Source organism: Stylophora pistillata, chromosome 14 (genome assembly GCF_964205215.1).
Source record: "Stylophora pistillata chromosome 14, jaStyPist1.2, whole genome shotgun sequence".
In the NCBI taxonomy this organism is placed as follows: domain Eukaryota; kingdom Metazoa; phylum Cnidaria; class Anthozoa; order Scleractinia; family Pocilloporidae; genus Stylophora; species Stylophora pistillata.
This window is the reverse complement of record NC_142532.1, coordinates 2,324,518-2,349,878: the sequence shown is the minus strand read 5'-3', so window position 1 is coordinate 2,349,878 and position 25,361 is coordinate 2,324,518. Positions and strand designations below refer to the sequence as shown.

Genomic DNA, 25,361 nt, shown 5'->3' with positions numbered 1-25,361 from the left:
AAACAAACTACGAGTTGAAAACGAAAACGTCCAGGCATCCATTTGCTAGGTAACCACTCGTATTGCGCAAGAATTACCTTCTCCAGAGATTCAGGACTGGGGAACCCTGTGTTTTTCTAGCATTTGGAGGACGAAGGAGTTGGAAGGGGTCGCAAGACAGGTCAGCCCCCACTTTTCTAAAAAGGTTACAAAAGGTTATTTGCAAGGATGGTGCCAAAAAATAAATTGACTGACAAAAAAAGCAAAAGAGAAAAAGTCAGAAAAAAAGACAGAAGGATAAGAATAATTTTTAAAAACTGGATCATTCGATAACGCAATTCAAGACTTTCTATTGGCTCAGCCATTATGGTATATGAGCCAATCTACCATAATCTAATTTCTGTACATTGTTAAATCCGGTTTCTTCTCACAAAATAAAGTCGAGAAGATTTGTCTAATAGCTTGGGGGCGTTTTTTTAATAAAACAATTATTCCACTCGCGTTTGTTGGATATGAGATGATTATAGCCAACTCGGTGCTACGCTCCTCGTTGGCTATCTATCATCTCATATCCAATGCGCGCTCGTGGAATAATTGTTAATTATTTGATAAGCTGAAACCTACATGCATTTTAATTTGTATTGAAGGACAGACACAGATGACATCACCATCAACAATATTTTGCCTTTTTTATTATGTAAAAAAAATAGATTCCACGTTGCTGTAGGTCGGTACAGTAATAAATCCCAGAAGATGTTAAAATGTGGTAAGAAAATTAGTGACACACTCAGCTGGGCCTTGTGTACCACTTAATTGTTTTTACCACAATTTGATGTCATCTGTTATTTATATCTGAACCTAGACACACTGCAACATGTAATCTATTTTTATGAGACAACCAACACCCTCAAACAAGGAGACATAAATTTAGCAGACTAGTCTTAGGAAGATTATATACCTAAGCTCGTTAGGCGCCAAAGTAATAAGTATTAAATAATAAAGCAAGAAAAAAAAAACACAGAACTATAAGAACACAAGCAAATCTATTTGTTTTCTTTTGGGTTTTATATATATAATATATTTATTTAAGTCTACTTGTTTCCTTGTTTTGCTACTATCGAGGATGGAAAAGTCCATATCAGTTTCATTTTTGATACATCTGTGGCTGGTTATTTCAATTCTTTCAGAATCATCCTCAAGTGAGAAACTGATATACTGGCCTTTACTGAAATCATAACAATGATAAACATTTATAGACCAAAACTATTTGATATGAATTTCATAATTGACATGAAGTCAATTTTCAGAGTGAAAATAACCTCTTGAACTTGAAAGAGCAATTTCCTTGAGATATTCTCTCTTGTTTTCCCCTTTTTTTGGTAATTTTTTTTTAAAAAGGTTGCACTAGTCACATTGGGCTCAACCTCCTGAGGAATTTGCAGTTTGATAAAACTTAAAATAACTCATTGTAGAATAACTGTGGATTCCTCTCCACATCTGTACTTTGGTACAGCTGTTGTGTGCTGGACAAGCAATTTCCCTTTTCTTTTTACACATCAATCCTCTCCCTTGTAAGATACCATGGTGTCAACTTTGTGCACAGTTGTTGAGAAGGACCTTAATCGCACTTCTTGTGAATTTGCAATGATCCTTGCTTGCGACTCTTCCCAAGTTTCAGGAATCTCTTGATCTTTGTTAGTATAGGCCAGTAGGTCAAATGCACCTGAAGATAACAAAAGAAACAAGCAAACAAACTATTGTTTTCAGTTGATTATTAGCATAATTTTCACACCTGAAGCAATGCATTGCCACAAATCTAAAAATGAATAACACTTACATTGCCTCTCAAGAAAGGGAAGGAAAGTAACACTGGCTGTAATTTGCCTAATAACATCCCTCATTTCTCTTTGAATATCTTTCTTGCTTTTTGATGCAGGAGGTTTACTTTAAAAAAAAAACATATAAAATTAATGTTAACAGAAATGCTTTTCACATATTGAATGTAGTAGTCTCAATAACTTTTAACTCAGCTCTACTGTGTCTTGATTAAAACTTTGGGGTTGATGAGCTTCACAGCCTTAAGAAGTAGCCCATCTTGGAGACAAAGAAAAAATAACAAATCTCGTAAGACAGGACTCAAAGGCCTGAGCCCTACATGGCAGCTTTGTATACGAGAACAGTGGGTCAGGCTGATAAAACATCAAAAACTTCCACACAGTGCTCATCACGAGGCCCATGACCCACTTATGCACAAACTTTACCCCGAGCCAGACTCTTTCACTTTGGAGACAGGAGATAAAGTAGGCAACTTAAAACTGTGGACATGTTTGAAGAAACATTTAACACTTGCCAAGCCTCATGAGGCTACTATTTTATTTGTTTACTCTAACAAAGAGTCTGGAATAAGTATATGGAATCTAAAATTACAGAAATCATGCACATTCATTCTTTATGAATCTTAATCTCTAAAATGTAATTGTTCAGTATGTATCACTAGAACCATGAGGTAGCAATAGAGAGAATATTGAAACAATCCAATGTGGCATTTACAAACCCAGTTCCTTTCTTGTTTTCTGTCTGCTCAGTCTTCTCACATTGAATATCAAACTGCCATCTCTCTAATACTTCATCAGAGTCTATCTCGCTTATGACCATGACAATCCGCTGCAGGGCATTGTCCTCTAGCCAGTCTGAATAACAGACAAGCCAAAAATCAGATTAAATGACAACCTGCTCTCAGATGTTTTTCTTTAGGTAGGAGAATGAAATAAGGCAGCCACAAAGTCAGCAGATGGGACTTTTGTACTGCCCTGTTTTGCTCTCCCATCAGAATGAAATGTGTGTGTAAAAATTACCAGGGGAATAGAGAGAGTGACAGAGGAAGGAAATGTTCCAAAACAAAAAATTTGCTCTAATAAAAAAGTGCTCCAAATTAAGCCAATTCACATAACAGCGCATCTTCAATTTTAAGATTTTTCTGAGACAAGACGTCCTCCAACCACACTCACTCTTTGACAGTAACGAGTCTCCAGCTAATTAAGAAACACCACAATCTGCATAGCCTTCAGCACTCCCCCCTCTTTGCACAACTGAATTTCTTTCTATGGGTATGATTAAAAATATCTTTTTCAGTTTTATACCTACCTTTGAACTGCTTTAGTACATTGGACAGGTAGTCTTGTAGATCTTTGTTGACACATACAAATAAGGTCAAATCATAGAATTGCTCTCTCTTGAAAGAATCAGCCGGATAAATTCCTCTTTGATACAAGATGCTAATGCAAGGAAAAAAGACCAGGAGTAAATCAAGAGCTTATGAAACAATATAAATGTACAATAATTGTAAGCTTATCCTAAGGAAGTAAGTCGATGAAGAGTTAGTAATCTCTGTACTCTAGATTTTACAGCTTATTATCAGCAATCACTCAAATAAAAAAGGTTATCAAAATATTTATACCACACAGTTCCCGTGATTATTCTTGATAGTGTAAGTAGATTATAATTTGAATATATAAACAAAGTTGAAATGGTAAATTGGCCACCGTTACGATTATGGCCAACGTACTTACCATTCGCCCCGACGAAGGGCTAACGCTCGAAACGTCAGCTTTTATAATCGTAACGGTGGCCAATTTACCATTTCAACTTTGTTGATATATTCAAATTTTTACGTACAAAACTGCTATAAGTAGATTATAGTAGTTTTGTAAGTTTCAAATGAAGTACGAAGTAAATCAAACTTACTAAGGTGTCCAATCGACATCCACTTTTTATGTCCTAAATTAGCTACATGAAAAATGTCTAGCTCATCGTAAAACACTAAAAAAGTCAAAACATGAACGAAACACTTGTCATTTTGTCCTTTGTGAAGTCTTCACTCAACATTTTAAACACGTCAACTAGCAAACAACAACACTCTACAAGTTGATCGATAAGAAACACGCCAGAGAAACTCACTTGTTTATCCCGTAACCTGTAACGAAATGTGAAAAAATATTTTTATTTTCCAGAGTAACAGTGTGCTAAATCAAAAGGAAGCGAAAAGAACATTACCAAAGAATTCCGTGACTAATTCAGCGCTTCCCTTCAAAGTAATCGCCTTGTTCGCTTGCTTTGTGTTCGCCGCCATTTTTCAAAATCAACAAGGACTACAAGGCAAGCTGGGAAAAATAGAGTTGGGGACTGAAATGAGAAGGTCTGGAACTAGTTACTCAAGCTATTACTACGTCATTTCCTTTTTTCTTTGCTCTGGATCTCTCCTAAATTAATGGACAGTTTTTTCGACCGTAAGCGAGGGAGATTTTATTACTTTCGGAAAATATTTCAACGAAAGGTAATCTTTTTCCGTGGATTGCCAAAGTTCTTCACTAAAAGCAGCGAAAATTTCCAATAAGAATTCCTTCGGATACAATGAATATATGAAGTTCATATATTTTGAACTGCGGTATTAGATACGTATGATGCACGATCCTCGCAGTAGAGAGCGCTATTTATGCAATAGCGAAAATCAGACCTGACAAAAATCAGGCCTATACGGGATTCGAACCACTGACCTTTGCGATACTAGTGCAGCGCTCTACCAATTGAGCTAACAAGCCAACCGGGAGCAGGCCGTTAAGTTGATTCGTAAAAAACCCGTGATGATAAATCAGATACAATGAATATATGAAGTTCATATATTTTGAACTGCGGTATTAGATACGTATGATGCACGATCCTCGCATAAATAGCGCTATCTACTGCGAGGATCGTGCATCATACGTAAGAATTCCTTTGTTTGCATGCGTGTTTTCAGGAAAAAACAAACTTAGTTTTCGGTTAGCTTTTCATTCTTAGGATTACTTATTCTGTGAATCTACAGAAACAATGCGCGGAAGACTTCTTTCGCTCCCTCAACTGCCAGGAAACAAATAGCAGGAAAAGGACCCCAAATTTGACGCAAATGTTTCAAAATACAGTAAATGGATAAACAGGGAGGGAATGTCAAGTCAATTTACCATTCATCTAAGGAATATCGACGAGGAGGTTTTAATTATTTCTAATTTCTCTTTCTCTGATATCCTATAAGTAGTGCTAATGAGACGAGAGAGAGGTACATTTTGGGGCGTACTAGAGGTGTAATTTCAAATTTAACGCCCGCGTATACTTGGAGGTATAACGCCTGCTATACCTCCAGTTCAAATACGTTACCTGATTGGAGGAGAACGTTTCACGTGCCATTCCTTAGGGTGAACAGTACTCACCAATTTTCTTCCCTTCCCCTTACTAACTCCCCTCGACCCTCAATGTTCCCCGAAATAACTAGAAAACAACTATTGACTAAAAAACACAAATATGTTCCTATAGGAAATAAATATTTTATTTACGTTTGGTCTTAACGAAAATGAAACAAAATCACTTTCCTCTCGCCTAACCTGAAAGTACAACAACTTCGACACAGTACCATTTCTATATTACAGTTTACCAAAATAATCGCTTCTAAGATGGTTTTACGAGGAAATTATGACTGAAAGACCTTTACAACAGTACAGCTTTGAGTTTTCTTTTTTTTTTTTTAATAAGAAAATAATCATTCATCCACCAAAGCTGCCCAGACCACCTTCATCAGTTATATCGAGCCTTCTCATTGGCTAATGCAAGTCTCCTGATGTTGCCAAGGCAACCAGCGGCAGCCTCCTGGAGAACTTCGTCGGACGAACCAACCATTTCAAGAAGATACTAAAAATAAAATGACGAGGAATAAAAGAAGATCATAAATAAATACCGCGGTCCATTTAAGGTGAAATTTGGAGAAAAAAAAAAGCAATATCATGAAATGAAATAATACCTTAACGACGCCACTGTTATGCATAGAAATGCAATTATCTGGGTCACGGGACAGCTGATGAAGCGCACGCGCAGTAGCCCTGTGTACATCCGGGTTCTTTGACTTGAGGTAGTACACTAATGGGGGCACAGCTCCTGCTTGACCAAAGGCGACTCGATTGTTTCCCCAAGTACAACATCTAAGACGTTCAGGAAATCAACAGTTAATGTTCTGTCATCAAAGTAAACATGTGCTGTGCTGTTGTTTGCACTCATATCGTTCTAATAGATTTTCCTTCGTCTGAGAAAATGTAAGTCACCCTCTGTGCCCGTGCACTACTTTTCTATGGCCCCTCAGGTTACGTCAGTAGGCCATCTGATAGAGAACCTCGTCACCGGGTCTCTTTCACGCGCCAATCTATGACCTCAAACAACCAGTCAGCGGTGATTGCTGCACAGCGGCGTGACCAGTAAGAAACTTAAGACTACTCAAGATCTTAAAATCCACAGGCATATGTCATTTGCCCAAAGAGGGTGCTCTATCTAATTATCTGTCTGTTTTACTGGTGCATCTCCCTTGGGTGTTTAGACCATTGCCTTAAGCTTATTTTGATCTTGGCCACAAGTCAACAAAAATGCTATTCTTCTTAAAAGTCGCACTTACCTGGCAATTGATTCGGCTAGGTACTGACGTAGACGATCATCGGTCTGAAATCAACATAAAGGACAATATTGAAATCCCTGTTTAAGTGATTCACAACTGAGTTTAGCATCATAACCTCGAGAAAATATGGTTCCCCTACAGCGAAACGTTATCACGTTTAACATTTGTTGAGTATGATAAATTTTCATTAAAGTTTCTAAAGAAATCAAGGATTTCATTGCTTTTACTTTTCTACGGTTTGTGATTGGTCCAGAAAACTCCCACCATCCTCTCAACCAATCAGATTCAAAACCAAAACCAATCACGACTTCGTCGCACGCGTTTTCCCGCGCTTTGAGCAGCTTGCTTACTACTCTTAATTCACATTGGTCCGTTGTGCAGTGTTCCTTTCCGCTGATTGGCTGTAGGGATAATTTTGGTTTTCATTTTACGACACCCAACTGAACACGGTTCTAAACTAGTTACATGTCTATGAACACTAACCACTGTCTAAAATTCCCCACGTACATTACTGTTAGTATTTTTACGCTCACTCGGATCGCAAAATTCTCAAGCCAGAGAGTAAACTCGATCGATAAACAAGTTCAAACAGTTTATTGCATCACATCTCACCGTCGTCGCCAGTTTTGCAAGCATGGGTACCACACCATGATCTGTGATGACTGCAAGGTTTTCTTCATCTTTTGCTATGTTGGCAATGGCTGCGCAAACACTAGCCAAAACCTGTAAGGGTGAAATAGAAAATTAAGAACACCATCATCTTCCTGCAATTCTCCAGTCTAACCTGTGCCAGCACCTCGGTCAACGGAGATACGACTCTCGGGTCCCCCATCCACCTTTGTTTTTCTTCCCCTTTCACCCTGCCGTGTCGCCACAAATTGGGCGCCTGAAACACACTACCACGAACCTCGTAATAGCCAACTACACCGCTCTAACTTTGATCAAGAAACGATTCCGTATGGTAAGAGGTGTAGAGTAGGTAGAGCCCTTAACCTACTAATATCTGCGTAGAAATTCTCTCCTTTGGATGCTTAACACAGTCACCGGCTTGGTTGGAAATCGTGAAGAGAATTTTTTGTTATATCAATATGACACCATTCAGCCGATAGCTTTGTTCATTTGCATCACTTTAGCTAAATAATGTATTGATATTGTTAGGAAAAGTTAGATTTTGATCGCGTCTGGAACTTTGCCCCTTAAGAGTGACTATTTCTCCTTGCAGTATCACCCCTGATTCAAACACGAAGGACACGACAAAAAAGGCAATGATCACCAATTAAAGAAGCTCTTGATTGTTAAACAAATTCCCCTTGTTAGTATCAAAGGAAATGTTTAGAGAACAGTATGGAGAATATCCATACCGATATCAGGATGTAAAAGGTTAAAGGAGTCACGTATCGAGATACCTCTCTGTCGTTAGACTTCAGCAAGCTAACAATCAGTTCCAGTCCTCCCACAAACGATCGTACCATTTCTCCAGCGTCCTAAAAAGTAAAAGCAATGGAGCTTACATTAAAAGGTGGAATCTGTTACACTGAAATAATTAGAAAATATGGTGGCTGGTTCTGCAGACATTTTTGTTGACGACAGAACCCAGAATCTTTAATTTATCTTTACCCCTTTACACACCCGACGCACTTGTGTTATGCGAGACCCTTGTCACGTATGAGCCTTGAAATGGCTAAGCCGCTCACGAGCGAGTTCTTTGTTGCTCAGTGTTAAAGCTTTGGACCGAAAAGTCCAAAGAGCTTAAGATCGATCCTTCCCTTACCTTAGCGTTTTCAATACAGGGGCAAATAGCCCACGCTGCACTCGACTGCACCTGTATAAACAGAGCATGATAACAGTTATTTGTGAAAAGTTTACCAAAGCTTATTTAGCTACAGCAATCAAGCTGCGCGCGCACTCTACTCTATTGTAAAAGGCAGTACGTGCCAAACATTGCGTGTGAAGAACTTCCTACGTTATTTATTTCTTTTTGAGCTTCCCTCTGTTGGCTTTTTCTGCGCCCTCGCTGCTCTTACCCGCACAGTCTGTATTCGAGTGTGACGAGACGTTCCCGCATTTGAGGAACATACAGTGAAAGTTAACCAACCTTGGGGTTATTAGACTTGAGCAGTGACCACAACAGACGCACTCCGTCAAGACGATCGATGATACTGGAGTGAGAAAAGTTCAAATATAAATACCACCCAATGCAAACAAAAAAAATAAAACAAACAAACAACAAGGGAATCGAACGCCTATTAACTACAGCTAGGTTTTTCTAATTCTTTGTCTCGAAAAGTACGAGCGTCTTGGAAAGAACACAAAAGAAGAACATATGTAGAAAGAAAAAGATAATTGTGGTTGAAGTGAACGAGGGGGAGGCAGAACCAAGGAACTGTTGGCAAGTTAGAATAACATTACAGTAACTAAAGGAGCCTTAATGCCCTACAAGTGACAATGTGGTAACGGACAAATTTTATACTCGTTCAGCAAACGTTCAGTATTCATGTATTTTAAAAGGCCGAGCAGACAAGGGGCTATATTAAAAAATAATGATTTCATCCAATCTCCCTCCCAACCCACTCCCACCTGGGCCAAGTTATCCCTTCTCCACCCCATCCCAGTTGAGCTGTGTCTTCACTAGAATGGATAGCTTAAAACGAAAAACAAGGAAGCACCGATACTCACGCCATGTTATCAGGCTCGGTCGCACAGGCTCCTACAGCATTGGTAACGTTGACCAAGAGAGCCTGGTTTGTACTGGTCAGCAGATTCACCAGAGAAGGTATTCCACCAGCTTTCCGGATGGTTGCTCTGTTTGCGGGAACTTTGGCACACTCGCCCAAGGCTCCCACGACGTTGATTAAAACCTACACATTACAGGACAAATGATATCTCAGCGACAGTATCCTAATATGGCAGGTCACTTAACTCTTTAATCACTAAGAGTGACTAACATCTAATTTCTCCTAACAAGATCACCCCTGAATCACACATGAAGGTCACAAGAATTAAGATGATGATCACCAACTACAGAAACTCTTGATTGTTAAACAAATTCTCTTTGTCAACACCTTAGGAAATGTATAAAGAACAGTATGGAGAATATGCATAACGATCTAGTAATCACTTACTTCCTCAGGTTGTTCTGTTAACAATGACACCAACTGCTCGATAGCTTTTAGTTCTTGAAATCTGTTGAGAATAAAAGGCAATGATATCAACTGATACTGAAATACTTTGTGATACCTGCAAACCCTGTACTTATTGAACTAACGAAATAGGTTTCCTACCTTGATTGCAAGTTAAGGAAAGGCTTGAGTTTTATAAGAAAAGCGACAACCGGTTAAAGCTTTTAAGCTTAAAGCCACAGAAAGAACTGAAGAAATTTATCTTTAACAAAATCCTCTCAGATATTATTGTTGCCTTAAGCTTCTGACAAAGGGACCAGTTTAACCGCAAGGCTGGCGTGATGGCAATGACTACTTCTTTCAAAATAAGCCAATACTTCAATTTACACCATAAGTTTTCTTCAGCATTACACCTCACGAAAACTAAAGCTATTACTCGAAATACTGACGTATCATAAGTACCCTTGGCTGTCAAGCCAGCATTATAGTTGAATCGATTTATTCACACTTAATTTAAGATAACGTGTTCCAAACACTAACAAAAACTTCCTTTTTGAAAACAAGATCCCACGGAGGAGAGGCCGCTGGGTTTTATTTTTCTTTACCTTGTTACATTCTCTCGACTGATGGAACATTTCCAAATGGCTCCTGTGGCAGCTGCCAGTAATTCTTTATTCTCAACATTAAACGATAAAGATACCAGTGGGTCCAGGCCTCCATACTTTCGAACAAGCTCACGGGTCTCGTCATCCTCGGCACACTGAAAACAAATATATGAATAGTCAACAATTATTCTTTGAAATCGAGGTGAATAGTGGCTAAATATTCCCGAAAGCCATTGAAAAGAATAATTGTTTTAGTATATACACAAGAAGTGATCTCGACAAAATTAAAAGGAAGCCATTTAAAGGCAATTTCTGCGTCTGAAACTTTAGCGAAAAGCGAGTTTATGTCCGCCATTTTGTTTTTCACATTATCCACTCGCTCGGAGGTGTACATTGTTGATTAGCCCGAGATAGCGAACCAATCAGATTGCTTGAAACGCCAAGATCACTGAGTGTGTATATACTATTAAACACTGTAAGTATTTATTACACGACTCGGGCAGTCAGAGGGCCAATAACTAAAATCAACCAATCAAAATGCTCTATTGCCGGTCACTATTCTCTCAGTATTGGGCGGGGCACTGTCCCGAATGGTCCTGAATGATACCGCACTTGTGTCCCTTTGAACTTCAGTCGTCTAATAAATCTCTTATTAACCAAGCTTGCTCGGGACCGTACTGGAAGAATATCGGCCCTCGGTCTTTTTTGTCTTTTTTTCTGCGCTCGGTCCGTACTGTCAAGCCCTCGGGCCGATATTCTCCCAGTACGGCCCTCGCGCCTGGTTAATAAGATATATATATCGCACAGGTAAATAGTGCTTTTCGTGCAGCTGATTAGCTAGATTGGAAAAGATTGGCAAGCACTGCTCACCTCCGCGCAGCAGAAGGGAAAACATCGTGCATAAAGAGTTAAATTCGATTTCTGTGTGGTACAAGACAATTGTTCACCTCCTCTTTGGTGAATAATTGTTAGTTATTCGTACAAAGTTGAGTATATAAAAGCACTGCACTCGCTACTGGGATCTGAACGCATTTCGATCGAGTGTCACAAAATCAAGGCCAAAACCACAAGGATGTCACATGTCACAAGAAATAGTCAAATATGTCACATCTCACAGAGTATAGTCAAGGAGCAAAGTCAAGAATGTTACGTCTCACGCAGTGTATGTCAAGGATATCAAATGTCACAAAAAGCAGTCAGACATATCAAATGTCACACGGTTATTTTCTTACCTTGAAGATGGCGCTAGCACAATGCATCTGAAGCTCTTGATTTTCGCTCTTCAAGTTTCTGACAAGATCTCCGATCATTCCTTCGGTGCGGATAGCAAGTCTGTAGCTAGCCTGACAAGAAACGACCAAACCGGTTCATTTGAATAAAAAACTATCATCTGTGTGCAGCCCCGCGAGATGCAAGGGAGAACATCATTTATTATCCAAAACCAACGAAACGGAAAAATTAAAGACGATAGAGCGCGTTTCGATTGAGTGTCGTAAAACAAAAACCGAAAAAATTACCACAGCCAATCGGAAGAAAAAAAAATATCTTAAGAGCCAATGAGAATTCAAAGTGAAATCAACCAAACTGTCAAAAGCGCAGGAAAACGCTGGCGACCAAGTCGTGATTGCTTTGCTCCTGATTGGTTGAGAAAGTGGCACGAGTTTTATGGACCAATCACGGGACGAAGAAAAGCAACAATCAACCAATCCCGGATTACTTTCGACACTCCATTGAAATTGTTCTCTTTTGACATTGAAGCTACTTCTGCTTCATTATTTTAAACCAACCTCAGAAGCACATTCCTGTAGAGTTCCCACGACAGGGATAAGCATGGCTTCGTTGCTAGACTTGAGCAGTCTGGCCAGTAAAGGAATCCCCCCTGCCTTTCGGATGGCCTGCTTGTTTTTGGTACTCTTACTGCAGCTCCACAGAGCGAGCGCTCCACATCGCGCAACGTCAGCTTCGAGATCTGATGCATTCACAAGGGTTCCACAATCTAGCAGTGACACCTGTCAATCAAATACGATATATCTCGAGAACAGAAGCGTTCAAATGGCTTGTTTCTGTTGGAAAAATACCGAAGCTACCTCAAAAAAGCGTGGAACCTTACAGACATCTGACTTCGCTAAAACCTAATAGTGCTTCAGAATCTTTTTCCCTTAACCATTTAAGCCCAGTGATACGGCTGAATCATTCACATAGATCATGAGAATAAAGGAAAAGATCGCCAACCTGGGAAGCTTTGATGTTTGTTTGTTTGTTTGTTTGTTTGTTTGTTTGCTTGTTTATTTATACCCCTTGCAGAAAATCTGAATTACAGGTATAGTCAGCAAATTGTATACATGGAAGTAAGCTTACAAAATACAATAATAAATAATGGATTTTTATACATTTTGCTTTAAATAAGTGGCAAACTTGTTCGTTACAAACTTTCCAAAACGGTCAGTTTTTGTGCTTTTCACATAACTAGTAGAAGAATTGTTAGAAGAATTCTCCTTGTCAGTACAGAAGGATACGTACAGAGATGAGTAATAAGAATAAGGATTCTGATGTTACGGTGTAAAAGTTTATTAACATACCAATTTTCGTATGCCGCCATATTGCCTGACAGTGCGCCTCGCTCTCCTGAACCTCGCCACATGCGCGATAGTCTCAGCAGCTAAACATTTAAGTTCGTCGTTGAAGCCTTGAAGTAGTTTGACCATAGTCTGCAAACCTTAAAAAACGAGACCATCGTGCTGTTTAATTTATAAAGTGGACAACATAGTCGGTATCCTACAATGAGAGTTATTTTCGCCTGCTATTGCTAGATACTAGAGAATTTTAGATCCACGTTTGGTATGTTAGCCGCAAAACTGTTGATAGGAGTTCATGGGAAAGGCTGTTCCACAACGTAGCAACCCTATAGGAATATAACTACCACCCAACATCTTTCAAGTCTAACTGGAATAAAGGACTCTTTTTTACCTCCCAAGTCAGCGATCGCCTTTCGGATGAGGGAATTTCTTGAGATCTCTCGTAAAATCTTCAAAGATCCAATCTACAAGATACAAGAAGAGAGAATCAAGCACCTAATATTCACAAAGAAGCCTCTATGCATAAGGGCACTAGCCGAGTCTCATAGAAGCCTCTACTAATTAGTGCGCTGGCGGAGTCCCATACATATCCATTCATCTGCGCTGGAAGGAACACTAGGAAGGAATAACTTGTGAAGGACACTAGGTTTAGTTACACCTTCTACCTAACTAACGAACATTTTAAGCTTTAAAGGTACGTTGAAATTAAGAGAATGGTATCACGGATTGGGTTTATCACCTTGCATTTGATTTCATTAGTTTCCAGCAGGTTTATTAGCACTTCCAGCCCACCGACATCTCTGATGGCCAGCTGGCAAGTCTCTTGTTGAAGGTTGAAGTCCCTCATAGCACACAGTGCAATGATAGTAGCGGTCTGGTTACCACTCTGCAATGAAGTGATCAATTGAAGGTTGTGATCTGATAGTTGAAAGCATCGCGCAAGCTTTATAAATGAAGCAAAGATCGTAGAATATATTTCGAAGATCGATTGAAAATGCTCACAAGAGCGTGGGTTAGAGGAGCATGGCCCCTAAGGATACCCAGCCTTAGCATGCGAAGGGAAGGAGATGTGTCCGAAGCCAGTCCTTCAGTGGATACCTTCATCAAGCAAAACGCTTCTTTTAAGCAATGTCCACGCGACGAATCCCAGTATCCACCCTCTCACGATATCCGTTTCAACACGTCGACGCTAAGGGTGCTATGAATTCAAATGTCGATCAGAGTGGTGTTTTTCTAGTGGGAATAGAGATCCTAAGCGCTTTAAAAGTAAAAGCACATGAATGTTTACATACTTTTAAATACTTGACAAGCTTCTGAATCTGCCAGTATTCTGATGGCAAATCTGCGTTTGACTCCTAGGAAGCAAAAATGTAGAAAAAGAGAACATTATCAGCAGGTGCATTCTACAGCTTGCTCCTGGCTCTAAAACTGAGATTGTCTTCTCCTAACGGATTCCAGCTCTAATAAAAAGTTCACATACTTGTCTTCTGTCTTGGCTCTCTTCTTCCTCCTCACTTTCAGACGAGCTTTCACTGAAGTCCTCCTCCATGTCACCTTTCATCTGTGAACGCATTGATACCCGTGTGTTCTTGCCCGCATCTCTATGGAACAAAAGAATTTGTGGGGTTCATAAATTTTACATTCGGAGATGTTGAAAGAATCCTACTGATATTGATGACAAAGGTCGATGATTATGAAGTTGATAATGACAATGATAATGTCGACGATGATAATGATATACAATTCTACACAAACTTTATTGACATTCCAACAAGTGGTTTTTCAATGCCAATTTACAAAAACTGAAAAATTCACAAATACATACATAAAAAAATGATCATCTTTCAATCAACTTTCAACTTCAACTTTCAATTTTATCATTCATCAATAAATTTCTATATCAAGATAGACTTGAACTTCTTTGTAAAAGTAGCGATATTTACATTAGATTTTAAAGAAGTGTCTAAAGAGTTCCAAATCTTAGCTGCTCTGTATAAGAATGTACGTTGGCCACTTGCCGTTCGATATTTAATAATGTGAAGATCTTCTTTAATCCTTGTTGCATAATTGTGTTTATCCTTTCTTTTACTGAACTTTTAGCATAGGAACTGTGATGCTAAGCCACTGATGCATTTAAAGGCAATTATAATATTGCTATCTAATTAACAATTATTCGCCGAAGGCGAGGTGAATATCGTCGAATAATCCCCGAGACGAAGTCGAGGGGATTATTCGACAATATTCATCGAACCTGAGGCGAATAATTGTTTTTGTATAATTTCAGAGCTGAACAACAGAGAAATTTCTAAAATCATAACATTTTAGTAACATTTATTAATATTTTAGATTAACATTTTATATAAACCGCGCGGAGCGGTTTATATAGCGTCATATAAGGAACCGCTCGACCAATCAGATTACTGGAAACTCTTTGTTCAGCTCTGAAATTACAAAAAGTTATTATAATACATGTAGGACTGAGTGGAATCCAATTCGGTCTGTGATCACACCAGTGATTTGTTGATTACGTTGGACGATACGAAGTCTTGTTGCCAATTAAACAACACTATGACACAATTTGAAAAACACACTAGCCATCGGTAATACGTTTTCATACTACTAATAATAATAATTTAAAAAAAACCAGGTAACTCGGTAAAATGTACGATAACAGCGCGTGCACATGGTGCGCACATGACGCGAACACTGTGCTATGAGTGCTTGAATAGGGCTGGTGATAACCAATCACGTTCGAGAATTTTGCCAATAATAGTTTTTGATTTATAGGGTAATAATGTAACCTGCTCTTGGTGAGCCTGGACGATGGTTTCTTGTCTGGAGTGCTTTTCCCCTTCTGCTGACCCTTTTTCCTATAATCAGAATAATATCCCGAATAAGTTATTCGTGATTGAACGGATAAAAATCTTTAAAATACGTATCAACATGTGTCAACTCAACACATAGAATGGCAATTAACCAAAACTTTAAATTCAACCGAGACGTACACTTACAGATCATTTCCGACAAGATCAGCTCCAAATTCAACGTTAATGTTTTTCCAGCGCGGTGAAGTCTCGTATGTTTTTGCGCCTTTCGTTCCTTTCTTTTTCTGCGATGTTTTAGTGGCTTTCGTCTTTGTTGCAGCGCTGAAATCAGAAAAAAAAAAATGAATGCACATCTCAATTTGTTAGCAACTACGATTTATTCTCTCGGCTTCAGTCTGTCTCTCCCTTATGGTATTGTATATCGGACGCGCATGCCCGCGGGAAAATACATGTATGAGGCCTTGAGTAACGAGAGCCCGCGAAAGGTCTGGAAGGGATTTAGCACTTGTCTCCCATCTTCCCACAGGGGCGGATCCAATAATTTTTGATTGGGGGGTCCAAACTTTGGTTCAGAAAGGACTGTTGGACTCTTTTGAGGTAAATTACTTCTCCCCCACACCCCCTCCCACCAGTCACGGTTGCACTTTATAATTCCTTGGTCGCTTACCGTTTACTTGGATTCATTAAAAAGATCAGCTAGTTAAAAAGTGATATACGATCCTGTCAATGTAAGAATTTCAATTTCAAAGTTGTAAGCATCAGGTCTGTTAGAGGGGGGGGGTCCGGAACCCCCCCGGCCCCTCCCCCCCTGGATCCGCCACTGTCCCATGGACAGAGAAACCCGCGTCCTACGGCGCTAATAAAAGAGAGATTTAGCACCGCGTTTATGTGAGATGTGAACGACAAGAGTGACCACGTGACCTTGTTTTTCCCGCTATTTTTCTACGTTTGCCAGTTGCACTTTGCCGTTTCTACGTGAAAGTAACCTGTTTCGCGTTTGCCGTGTACGTAAGATTTTCTTCACTTTTTCTCTAACAGAGTTGAAGTCAATGGCTGGAAAAGGGGCACCAATATCCAATTAACTCTGGACTTAATCTTCATTTCTGAACGATACATAATAGCTCTACGCCACTCTAAGACCCTCGCTTTACAGAAAAATTTTCACAGGCTTTGAGCTTCAAAAAAGAAACTCGAGAATTCGAAATCAAAATAAAATGTACTGCAAAGAAGCGACAACAAGACTCAACGCAAAGGCAGAAGAAATGTGGGAAATCATCGTAACCCCTTATAATAGATAGCGACACGAGGTGGCTATGAATGTGGAGAGGCTGACTGAACAGCACTGGATTTATGTATATGGTAAATTTTCACAGCTTACTTTATTTGATTCTTAGTTTCTACATCAACAGCTTCTTCAGCAGCTGATCCATTGGGTTCCTCGTCCTTGGCAGGTTTATCAATCTGCTCAACTCTGTCTTGCTTCTCTTCAGAGGAACCATAATACGCAAACTCCTACAAACATTAAACAACAGTTTGATTGCTCAAAAGAGATAAAAGTACCAATAATCCTTGATTTAGTGATTCCTTAGAAATAAGCGTCCCTTGGAATAAGTTCCTGTACCTTCAGCTTACATTTGAAATATTATGCCTTCCACCTTAACTATCTGCACCCATCCATCCCTTCCCTGCTTTCCTTTCTTTTTTTTTTTTTTTTTTTTTCAGACAAGTGCTGATGCTTACAAGATTAATGGTTCATTTGCACGACCAATTAAGCGCCCGCCTTAAATAAGAATTCACTATCTTATCCTACAGTAAATTTGAAAGAAGGGCCCATACAGTCATTTGAGGATTTATAATAATTTATCAGACATAGTTTGATGCTACTCTGCTTTAAAGATTTAATAAATACAACCGAAATCATAATTCATTGACCCAACGTTTCGACACTCCTGTCTAGTGCCTTCATCAGGGGTCATCTGATCGTTGCAACAAGAGGCCCTTTTAAATGCTCACTAATTAGCTGCCCTTTTTGCTGACGAGGTGTAAATAGACATCAGGTAGTAAGCCGCCGTCATCACGATTTAAAGGAGCGCGGGCGCAGTTAATATGCCGAGCTTCCAAACAAAGCCAATGATGGTAGCGGCGATTACTGGTGAGCTTAAATATATCTTATTTGTGAAAAAAATAATTGTATCAGTTTAACAAGCACATTGAAAACTACCTTCTTCTCGATAGCAGTGGCAAACTGGGGACTTTTTGCTTTCAGGAGTGCCACAAGTGTGGGATACACATCTCCCACTCTTTCAAAGTTCACCTGCCCCTCCTGTGTCAAGCCTTTGTTTAGAAAGTAACCGGCAGTGTTGGCAGTGATAGTCAATTTGTCATTATCAAACGGCTTGATGTCAAGGTAGCTGATGTCACCATGAACCTGCTGCCATGGCGGGGCATGGCAGCCATTACTGAACTGGTGATCTGGTGAAATAAATGTGACTGTATTCACTTTTTGTCTTTGTGTATCAAATGTCAAGCCCTTTCAGTGACGTTGACCTTCAATAATATTGCAAGAGTGTGGTTCTAATATTACTTGAGTAATTTTCAATTTTATGTGTAAATAATTGAGTGGATCAAGTATACACCACGACCGTGTTTTATTACATCGCTCGCAGCGCCAGTGGGCAAGATGAAGCGAATCCTGTGTTTTGATTGGCCACCCGATTGGGCAAGATGGGCTGTTAAGAAGACGTCAACGAACTCGTGCGCGCGCGACTCGCGTACGCGTGCTTTGTGATTACGTAGGTTAAAAACATCGTAAGCAAATCGCGCGAACCTTTTTAATTTCTTACAGAAGAGTTGCAAGAGTTTTAGTTTTATGGACAAGCGGTTTGTTTAACGGTCGTTGTCGTTAACCGTGAGTCTACAGTTTTCCGTGTTGGAATAAACGTGTCTGTTTGATTTTCCGTTTCGCTTCCGAACATGGGCCATCATGCCCGCCCAGGATTGCCCATATTGATCCCGTGCATGAAAAAAATAGAATTAGAACTAAGTTCGTAATTCTTGAACAATTTCGGCGATGGAAATGCAAAAAGTGGCTGAAGATAGTCAAAACAAATAAAACAGAAACGACTCTTATGAGTTTGTTGTGCTACAAACACAGTTGGCTTTCTCTCCCGGCTCTCAAAGTAAACAAGTCATTCTTAATTCTTAATAAAGCAAAATCTTTTTGCAATATATTTTTGCGAAATTTTGATTGTCGAAGCTAAGAAAGTATCATTCATCATCATATTAAAAACAAAAACCTCATTAAAATTAACTTTCAACGCACTTTAAAACACGCCTACTACAAAACTAGTTTCTTCCACAGACCTCTTCAGTTGTATAACTGAAGAGGTCTGTGGACGAAACTAGTTTTGTAGTAATTTGGATATATCAACAAAGTTGAAATGGTAAATTGGCCACCGTAACGATTACAAAAGCTGACGTTTCAAGCGTTTAGCCCCTTCGTCCGACGAAGGGCTAACGCTCGAAACGTCAGCTTTTGTTTCGGTGGCCAATTTACCATTTCAACTTTGTTGATATATCCAAATTATTTCGTTACCCCCACCGACGCAGCCCCAAACAGTTTCTTTAGAAACTATCAGCCTTTATTCATTAGTTTTGTAGTAGGCGTGTTTTAAAGTGCGTTGAAAGTTAATTTTAATGAGGTTTTTGTTTTCAATATGATTTTGCAATAAATCCTTCATTAACCAAGCTTGTTCGGTCAAGATGGCTGGATATTAGCCTCATTCTTTCAGTTGCATTTTCATGGACCTTGACTTAGTCTCGGTCCATAAAAATGGAAAAAAAAGAATTCGTTCAATATCCAGCCATCTTGCCCTCACGCTTGTTTAATAACGCATATTTAACAATTATTCCACGTGCGTGCGTTGGATATGAGATGATAGATAGCTAACGAGGCGCGTAGCGCCGAGTTGGCTACAATCATCTCATATCCAACAAGCGTTCGTGGAATAATTGTTTTATTAAAAACGCCCCCAAGATATTAGACAAATCTTAAATTTTTTAGCTCTCTTTTAATTTTAAGCTGACGCGTACGCTTATCATATTTGTAGATTATGGTATATTTGGTTCATATACCATAATGGCTAAGCCAATAAAAAGTCTTGAATTGCATTATCCAATGAATGACATGTATAATGTGTATCAACCCTACCCCTAAGATTGACTCGCATTTCATTTCTCCTCGGAGGAGAGTAAAGGAAATTATCACCAAGTAAAGAAACCCTTGACTATCAAACAAATTCCTCTTTTCAGCACCCTGGGAAATTGATGGAGAACAGAATATGGAAAATATGCACACTGCTCTTGGGGTGAAAAGGGTTTTTAATTTTCATTTCTTAAGAAAATGAACTATCTCCCACTTGACATTATTTTGGTATAATATACTGTAAATTATGACCCTGCATGGGAAAACGGACACTAACGCTTTCCGTTTAAACTGCGAAACCGTTTACTATCCTTTTAAATCCGTTTAAACGGGTCATGAAAGCGTTTATATGGTTTGCTTATCCGTTTAAAAAAATTTGTATCCATCAAATGCTTTAGCTAAAACGTTTAAGAGGTTTGCTTATCCGTTTAAAAAAAATTGCTTTGGATATATCAACAAAGTTGAAATGGTAATTTGGCCACCGTAATGATTACAAAAGCTGACGTTTCGAGCGTTAGCCCTTCGTCGGAGCTAACGCTCGATATATCAACAAATGGATATATCAACAAAGTTGAAATGGTAAATTGGCCACCGTAATGATTACAAAAGCTGACGTTTCGAGCGTACGGTGGCCAATTTACCATTTCAACTTTGTTGATATATCCAAATTATTTCGTTACTCCCACCGACGCAGCCCCAAACAGTTTCTTTCGAAACTATCAGCCTTTAAAAAAAATTGCATCCGTTTAAAAAAATTTGGATTCGTTTAACGCTGTAACAAAAACGTTTAAACGGTTTGCTTATCCGTTAAAAAAAAAAAGCAATTATTGCCTTCACCTAGTGTCCATTCAATATACTCCAGGCACTGGCCTTTCTCCCCAGCAAAGGATTTGAAAAGCTCATATTCAGCCTGTGGATGTCAGATACAAAATCAAAATTATATTTCTAATGAAAAAATATTCAATTCTGAGGTTGCATGAAAATAAAAATTATCAGTGACAATGCGTTTGGAAAAAATTTCAGCTTATTGTTACCTGCACAGCACTTGGGTTTAGTCTCACTTCTCTGCCAGAAAAATGCACGGTTATGAGAAATATACAAAAGAATATCTCACACAAAAAATATTAAAAAAGGGAAGGTGAAAGGATAGCTTCCCGTTAGAAATCGTCTATATACTTGCCAGGAAATACATGTCTGGGCAAAGTCTGTAGTCAAGCCAAGTGGCTAATCCAGCCAGAGTTTATGTTGCTTTCCTTTGCAGGAAGCGACTAGGAGTATCACCAAGGTTCCCCCCTCCCCCCCACCCCAGCATTTGATCAGGCTTCCCTGACAATTTGCCAGTACCATCTATACTGGGGGGAGAGAGGCACTGGGAGAATAAAAGGGTTTTGCCCAAGAAAATATCATATTGACCCAGACCTCTTGGCCCACAGTCTGGTGCACTAACATTAGGCCAATACATATCCCCCTGGAAATACATGAACAGTAAACATATTTATCACTGCATAACTTAGTCTGGCGCACTAACATTAGGCCAATACGTCTCCCCCAGGAAATATCTGTAGAGTAGACATATTTATCACTGCATAACTCATACACTGTATGCTCAGGAAACATACTTGGCAATTGTTTTATGAGATGCTTCCAGAAGCTGTTTATCCATTTCACTGATGAGCAGTGATAGAGTGAACCTGGCCTCTTGTTCTTCCACATTTTCGGAAGACTGCTCTCGTGCTTTACTCAGATCAGCAAGAGCCTTCAGTAAGGGTCTGTCACTGCTGCTAACAGCTGCATAGGCAGCACCCATCACATTTGCCATAGGATCTTGGTTTTCTGAAGAAAAATAACAGCATTGCATTCAGGACACAAAATGTACAAAGGAAGAAAGTTTTATAGTATAGTTTAATTTAAGTGGTGAAACTGATCATTGTGAAAAATCTCTGTTCTCTAGTCAAGTGGACTATCCGGTGATAGCTTATTGTGGATACCATAGTAACCGCAACAAGGGCCTCCCGGTTAGCTCAATGGATAGAGCACTGGACTGTCGTGCGGAAGGTCAAGGGTTCGAGCCCCGGCCAGACCAACACTCAAGGTCTTAAAATAATTGAGAAGAATATGCTGCCTTTCTATAATATCAAGAAACGGTTAGATATTCTAGTCTTCTCGGATAGGGACGAATAAATGGAGGTCCCGTCTCCTGCAGGGTTAGGGGTAGGAGACATTAATTTCCCATGCACGAGATTACTGTGTGATGAATGTCCTCCCCTGGGGTGGGATGGGTGGTTTACTGGGCCCGCAGTGATTGGCGCAAAGCTGTCGCGGAGTCCCTGCCTGTTGGCAAATCTTGTAAATAAATAAAATAAATAAATAAATAGTAGAATTGAGTAGTAGTATTGCTACTTTGACTGACATGTTCCTCATCCATTTCCAGCCTTTTGCTAAGTTTCCTTGACAGTTCCTCAATGTGTTCTTTGCAAAGTTAAGAAAATATACAAATCATGCTATTGGTACCTTCAAGGCAAGCTTGAGCTTCTTGGCATTTCCTGTCTCCTGCAGCTTTTAGGACACTGCCAATCTGCTCGAATGTCCACACTTTCAGGATAAAATTTTCACCCTCCTAAATAAAAAATTTGTTGTCATTTATTGTCAAGAATGTACTTTATATGCTGCGGGGCTTGACGCTAATGGTGGCGTAATTAAGCCACTGACTAGTAGAAATTCAGCTTTGGCCAATGGTTTTTAATTTCCACTAGCCAGTTTGGGTAGTAAACAAACTGAAATTGTCTTAACATCTTAGTTGCCACTAGCCACTTGGCTAGTAAGTTGAAAAGTTAGTGTTGAGCCATGATACCGCTATTACATGGGAAAATTTTGTCTAAGTAAATGTCACCCCTGTGAAGGGAAATTATGGAACAAGACATACGGAGACAAATTGAATCGTGGTATATGTGCATCAGTTAAGGAGAAGTTATTGCTAAAAGCAGAGTGCAGCCATTAAAATCGGTGAAAAACATTTTCCAGGGTCAATGCACGGTATGTTTCTCCTTAAAGAATCCAGGATTACAGGTACCTTTGAACACAAAGTTGACTCTTTCAGACTCAAAGATTTAAGCAATTTGGAAAAATATTTTTCTACTGTCAATTTACCTAACTTCAACAGGTCACCTGTGGAAATCAGAGCTTCAATACAATGCAATGCAAACCCAGCGATATTGAAATAAAATAATTTATTTAGGCAAATATCAATTATTTGAATACCTTGTCCATAGACAGCAGATGCTCTCCATTTGGAGTTTTAGCCTCAGATTTTACATCACTACCACTATAATAAAGCAATCAACATGTTCTAATTAATTGACTTTTTCCAAAAAATGTTTCTAAGTGTGCACATGTATTTTTCCTTAAAAACTTGGCACCATTCTACTGTAACCTATTTGAAGAGCTTAAGGTCTGTACCAAAACAGACAGACTCATCCACTGATTGAACCCCTGACATTCTTGACCCAGACAAAAACTATAATCGTCTGTCAGACAATTTAGGATATCCCCCATATCATGCACAATTTTTAACATTTCATCACAACATGTCCCAAATTTTACACCAAATGAGATGAACCCTATACACCCTAACACAATATGCATATTCTCCATACTGTTCTTTATACATTTCCTTATGAGCTGACAAGGAGAATTTGTTTAACAATCAAGAGCTTCTTGAATTCCTGATTATTTTTTTTATTCTCTTGACCTTAATGTTTGATCCAGTGGTGATATTGTAAGGAGAATTAAGAGGCTAATCATTGTTAGGAGTCAAAAGGTTAGTTAACATACGTTATTTGGAATCCCATTGATCCAAAATTCAACTCTCCAAAGTTGTCAGGATTAAGGGTACTGTGCCATTTAAAAGGTTCTTTTAGAATCGTCTCTGCCTCGCGAGGATAAGAACTCACAAGACTCTCCACCTGCTTCACAATGTCATTCAACAAAGCTTCATTCTGAGGCGTAAATTCCAACTTTCCTTTGCCGTATTCACTGACAGAAGTGCCATCGATGCGGCTGGAGATTGTGGCACCCATAGCTGTAACATGAACACAAGGCTGAAAGAGACGAACGCAGAAAATTGACCTCGGCAATGTTTTACACACATTATTTTGTTGTCCTCTCAAGCGTCAATGTTGGGTACCTTGTTCGTGTACATGACAAGAAATGTTTACGATCAACGAAAACGACAATGATCCAGGGGATTGTAAAACGCATAGCCAATTTTTCAGCTGTTGATAGTTCCGCATAGAGCACATGAGTATTAAGCTTGGGCATTAAAGATGTTACGCGAGCACAAGATCAGAGGCCACGGAGGGAAAATTTGACCAACGCGAAACATGTGTTGGTCTGGTTTGGGCTGACATAATGTCAAATTTTGAGTTCCTTAATACCGTTCGCCAGATAAAAAAGGCAATCGGCTGCCCATTTTCAATTCTTCTTCCCACAGAAATTACCGTGAAATAACAAATCTTAAACTTTTCATTACAAATTTCATGAGATCATAAATACGATACAACAACAATATAGGACTCTTGGTTGAATGATCTTTTCCCTCTGATAACATTGAGCAAAAACGCAATTCAATGGAAGGAAACAAACTGCAAACTATCACCTTCCAACTAATTCAATTATTCAAACCTACCTTTAGCCTTCTATCATAAAATATTAAACGTTTTTAGGACGATCACCTGTTTTGCCTTACGGACTTTATTTCCAGCACGACCTTCATTTCCATAGTAACCAAACACACTGCACAAACTCTAATGGTGGTAACCGCTGGTTTCCAATTTCGCGCGAGTTGCAGTTCGAAGCGTTGCGTTACGAACACGTGACTTTCCTACCATGCCCCGTAATGAAATAGGCCATTTCTGCATTCATTTTACCTCAACACAAGGTAAAATTTATTTCAGTCAGTTGATCGTGGAAATTCTGCATCGTACTATTTCAAGTTCCCTTCCTTTGACGTACATTTGATGGTCATCAGCATACATTGTTAAATTTACGTCTTTGACACGAGCTGATATATCGTTCTGGTAGATGTTCCATAGTGAGGGACCGAAAGACGATCCTTGAGGGCATCCCCGTTCCATATTTATCCAGTCGCTAGTAGCATCACACATTTTCACTCGGTTTAGTCTGTCCGCAAAAAACGATCGCATAAGGTTAAGTGATCTTCCTACAAATCCATAAGCCTCTAGTTTCTTTACCGTCAGTGAGTGGCTGAGAGAATCGACTGAAGGCCTTACCCATCTCTGTAGATAGTACTGGTAACAGTTGCTTACTATCAACAGCCTGTTTCCAGTCCTCAATCAGCATAATGGGATAAATTCATAGGAAAAAATCTGCAGTTAAGGGTCTTCCACAGGTTTATTTGTTGTCTATATTTATTGAGGATATAGTGAGATTAACGGGTTCTTCAAATTGGTAGATGGCGACAGTCGCTTTTTTGCCCTAAAAAAAAGCACTCTTCACCACAGCTTATATTTCTTTGATTATATCAACAGTTCACGAGGTCATAAACTATGACTCGTAGTCTTTATAA

General features: G+C 39.2%; 2 protein-coding genes across 4 annotated transcripts; both read right to left on the bottom strand.

Moving 5' to 3' along the window:
- Window positions 1-1,520: 1,520 nt before the first annotated feature.
- LOC111323394 (mitotic spindle assembly checkpoint protein MAD2A) lies at window positions 1,521-4,158 on the bottom strand. 2 transcript variants are annotated; one of them, XM_088745759.1, is made up of 6 exons: window positions 4,033-4,158; window positions 3,937-3,952; window positions 3,124-3,254; window positions 2,534-2,669; window positions 1,817-1,923; window positions 1,521-1,733 (listed from the first exon to the last, which is right to left on the bottom strand). In XM_088745759.1, the coding sequence occupies exons 1-6, from the start codon at window positions 4,106-4,108 to the stop codon at window positions 1,693-1,695; spliced, it is 507 nt and encodes a 168-aa protein (XP_088601885.1). In that variant the 5' UTR covers window positions 4,109-4,158; the 3' UTR covers window positions 1,521-1,692. The 2 variants fall into 2 exon arrangements, with proteins under 2 accessions (XP_088601885.1, XP_022782454.1); XM_022926719.2 differs by having other exon boundaries at window positions 1,521-1,702; window positions 4,033-4,142.
- Window positions 4,159-5,320: 1,162 nt separating this feature from the next.
- On the bottom strand, window positions 5,321-24,610 carry LOC111323409 (outer dynein arm-docking complex subunit 2). 2 transcript variants are annotated; one of them, XM_088745757.1, is made up of 28 exons: window positions 24,508-24,610; window positions 23,609-23,874; window positions 23,036-23,099; window positions 22,289-22,394; window positions 21,397-21,610; window positions 20,812-20,842; window positions 20,615-20,687; window positions 17,795-18,045; window positions 16,952-17,085; window positions 15,760-15,894; window positions 15,550-15,618; window positions 14,229-14,349; window positions 14,041-14,103; window positions 13,488-13,634; window positions 13,140-13,212; window positions 12,752-12,888; window positions 11,960-12,181; window positions 11,405-11,515; window positions 10,173-10,327; window positions 9,571-9,631; window positions 9,125-9,306; window positions 8,544-8,607; window positions 8,220-8,270; window positions 7,855-7,932; window positions 7,061-7,171; window positions 6,449-6,492; window positions 5,807-5,984; window positions 5,321-5,697 (listed from the first exon to the last, which is right to left on the bottom strand). In XM_088745757.1, the coding sequence occupies exons 2-28, from the start codon at window positions 23,851-23,853 to the stop codon at window positions 5,584-5,586; spliced, it is 3,234 nt and encodes a 1,077-aa protein (XP_088601883.1). In that variant the 5' UTR covers window positions 23,854-23,874; window positions 24,508-24,610; the 3' UTR covers window positions 5,321-5,583. The 2 variants fall into 2 exon arrangements, with proteins under 2 accessions (XP_088601883.1, XP_022782472.2); XM_022926737.2 differs by having other exon boundaries at window positions 24,462-24,565.
- Window positions 24,611-25,361: the final 751 nt, after the last annotated feature.

Coding starts and splice junctions, on each gene's coding strand:
- LOC111323394 (XM_022926719.2), bottom strand. CDS start 4,108: ATGGCGGCGAACACAAAGCAAGCGAACAAGGCGATTACTTTGAAGGGA. Junction 1,924..2,533: donor GAAAACAAGAAAGGAACTGG/GTTTGTAAATGC, acceptor TTTTTTTTAAAG/TAAACCTCCTGCATCAAAAA. Junction 1,703..1,816: donor TCCCTTTCTTGAGAGGCAAT/GTAAGTGTTATT, acceptor TGTTATCTTCAG/GTGCATTTGACCTACTGGCC.
- LOC111323409 (XM_088745757.1), bottom strand. CDS start 23,853: ATGGGTGCCACAATCTCCAGCCGCATCGATGGCACTTCTGTCAGTGAA. Junction 11,516..11,959: donor TACAGGAATGTGCTTCTGAG/GTTGGTTTAAAA, acceptor GTTTCTTGTCAG/GCTAGCTACAGACTTGCTAT. Junction 8,271..8,543: donor TCAAGTCTAATAACCCCAAG/GTTGGTTAACTT, acceptor CTGTTTATACAG/GTGCAGTCGAGTGCAGCGTG.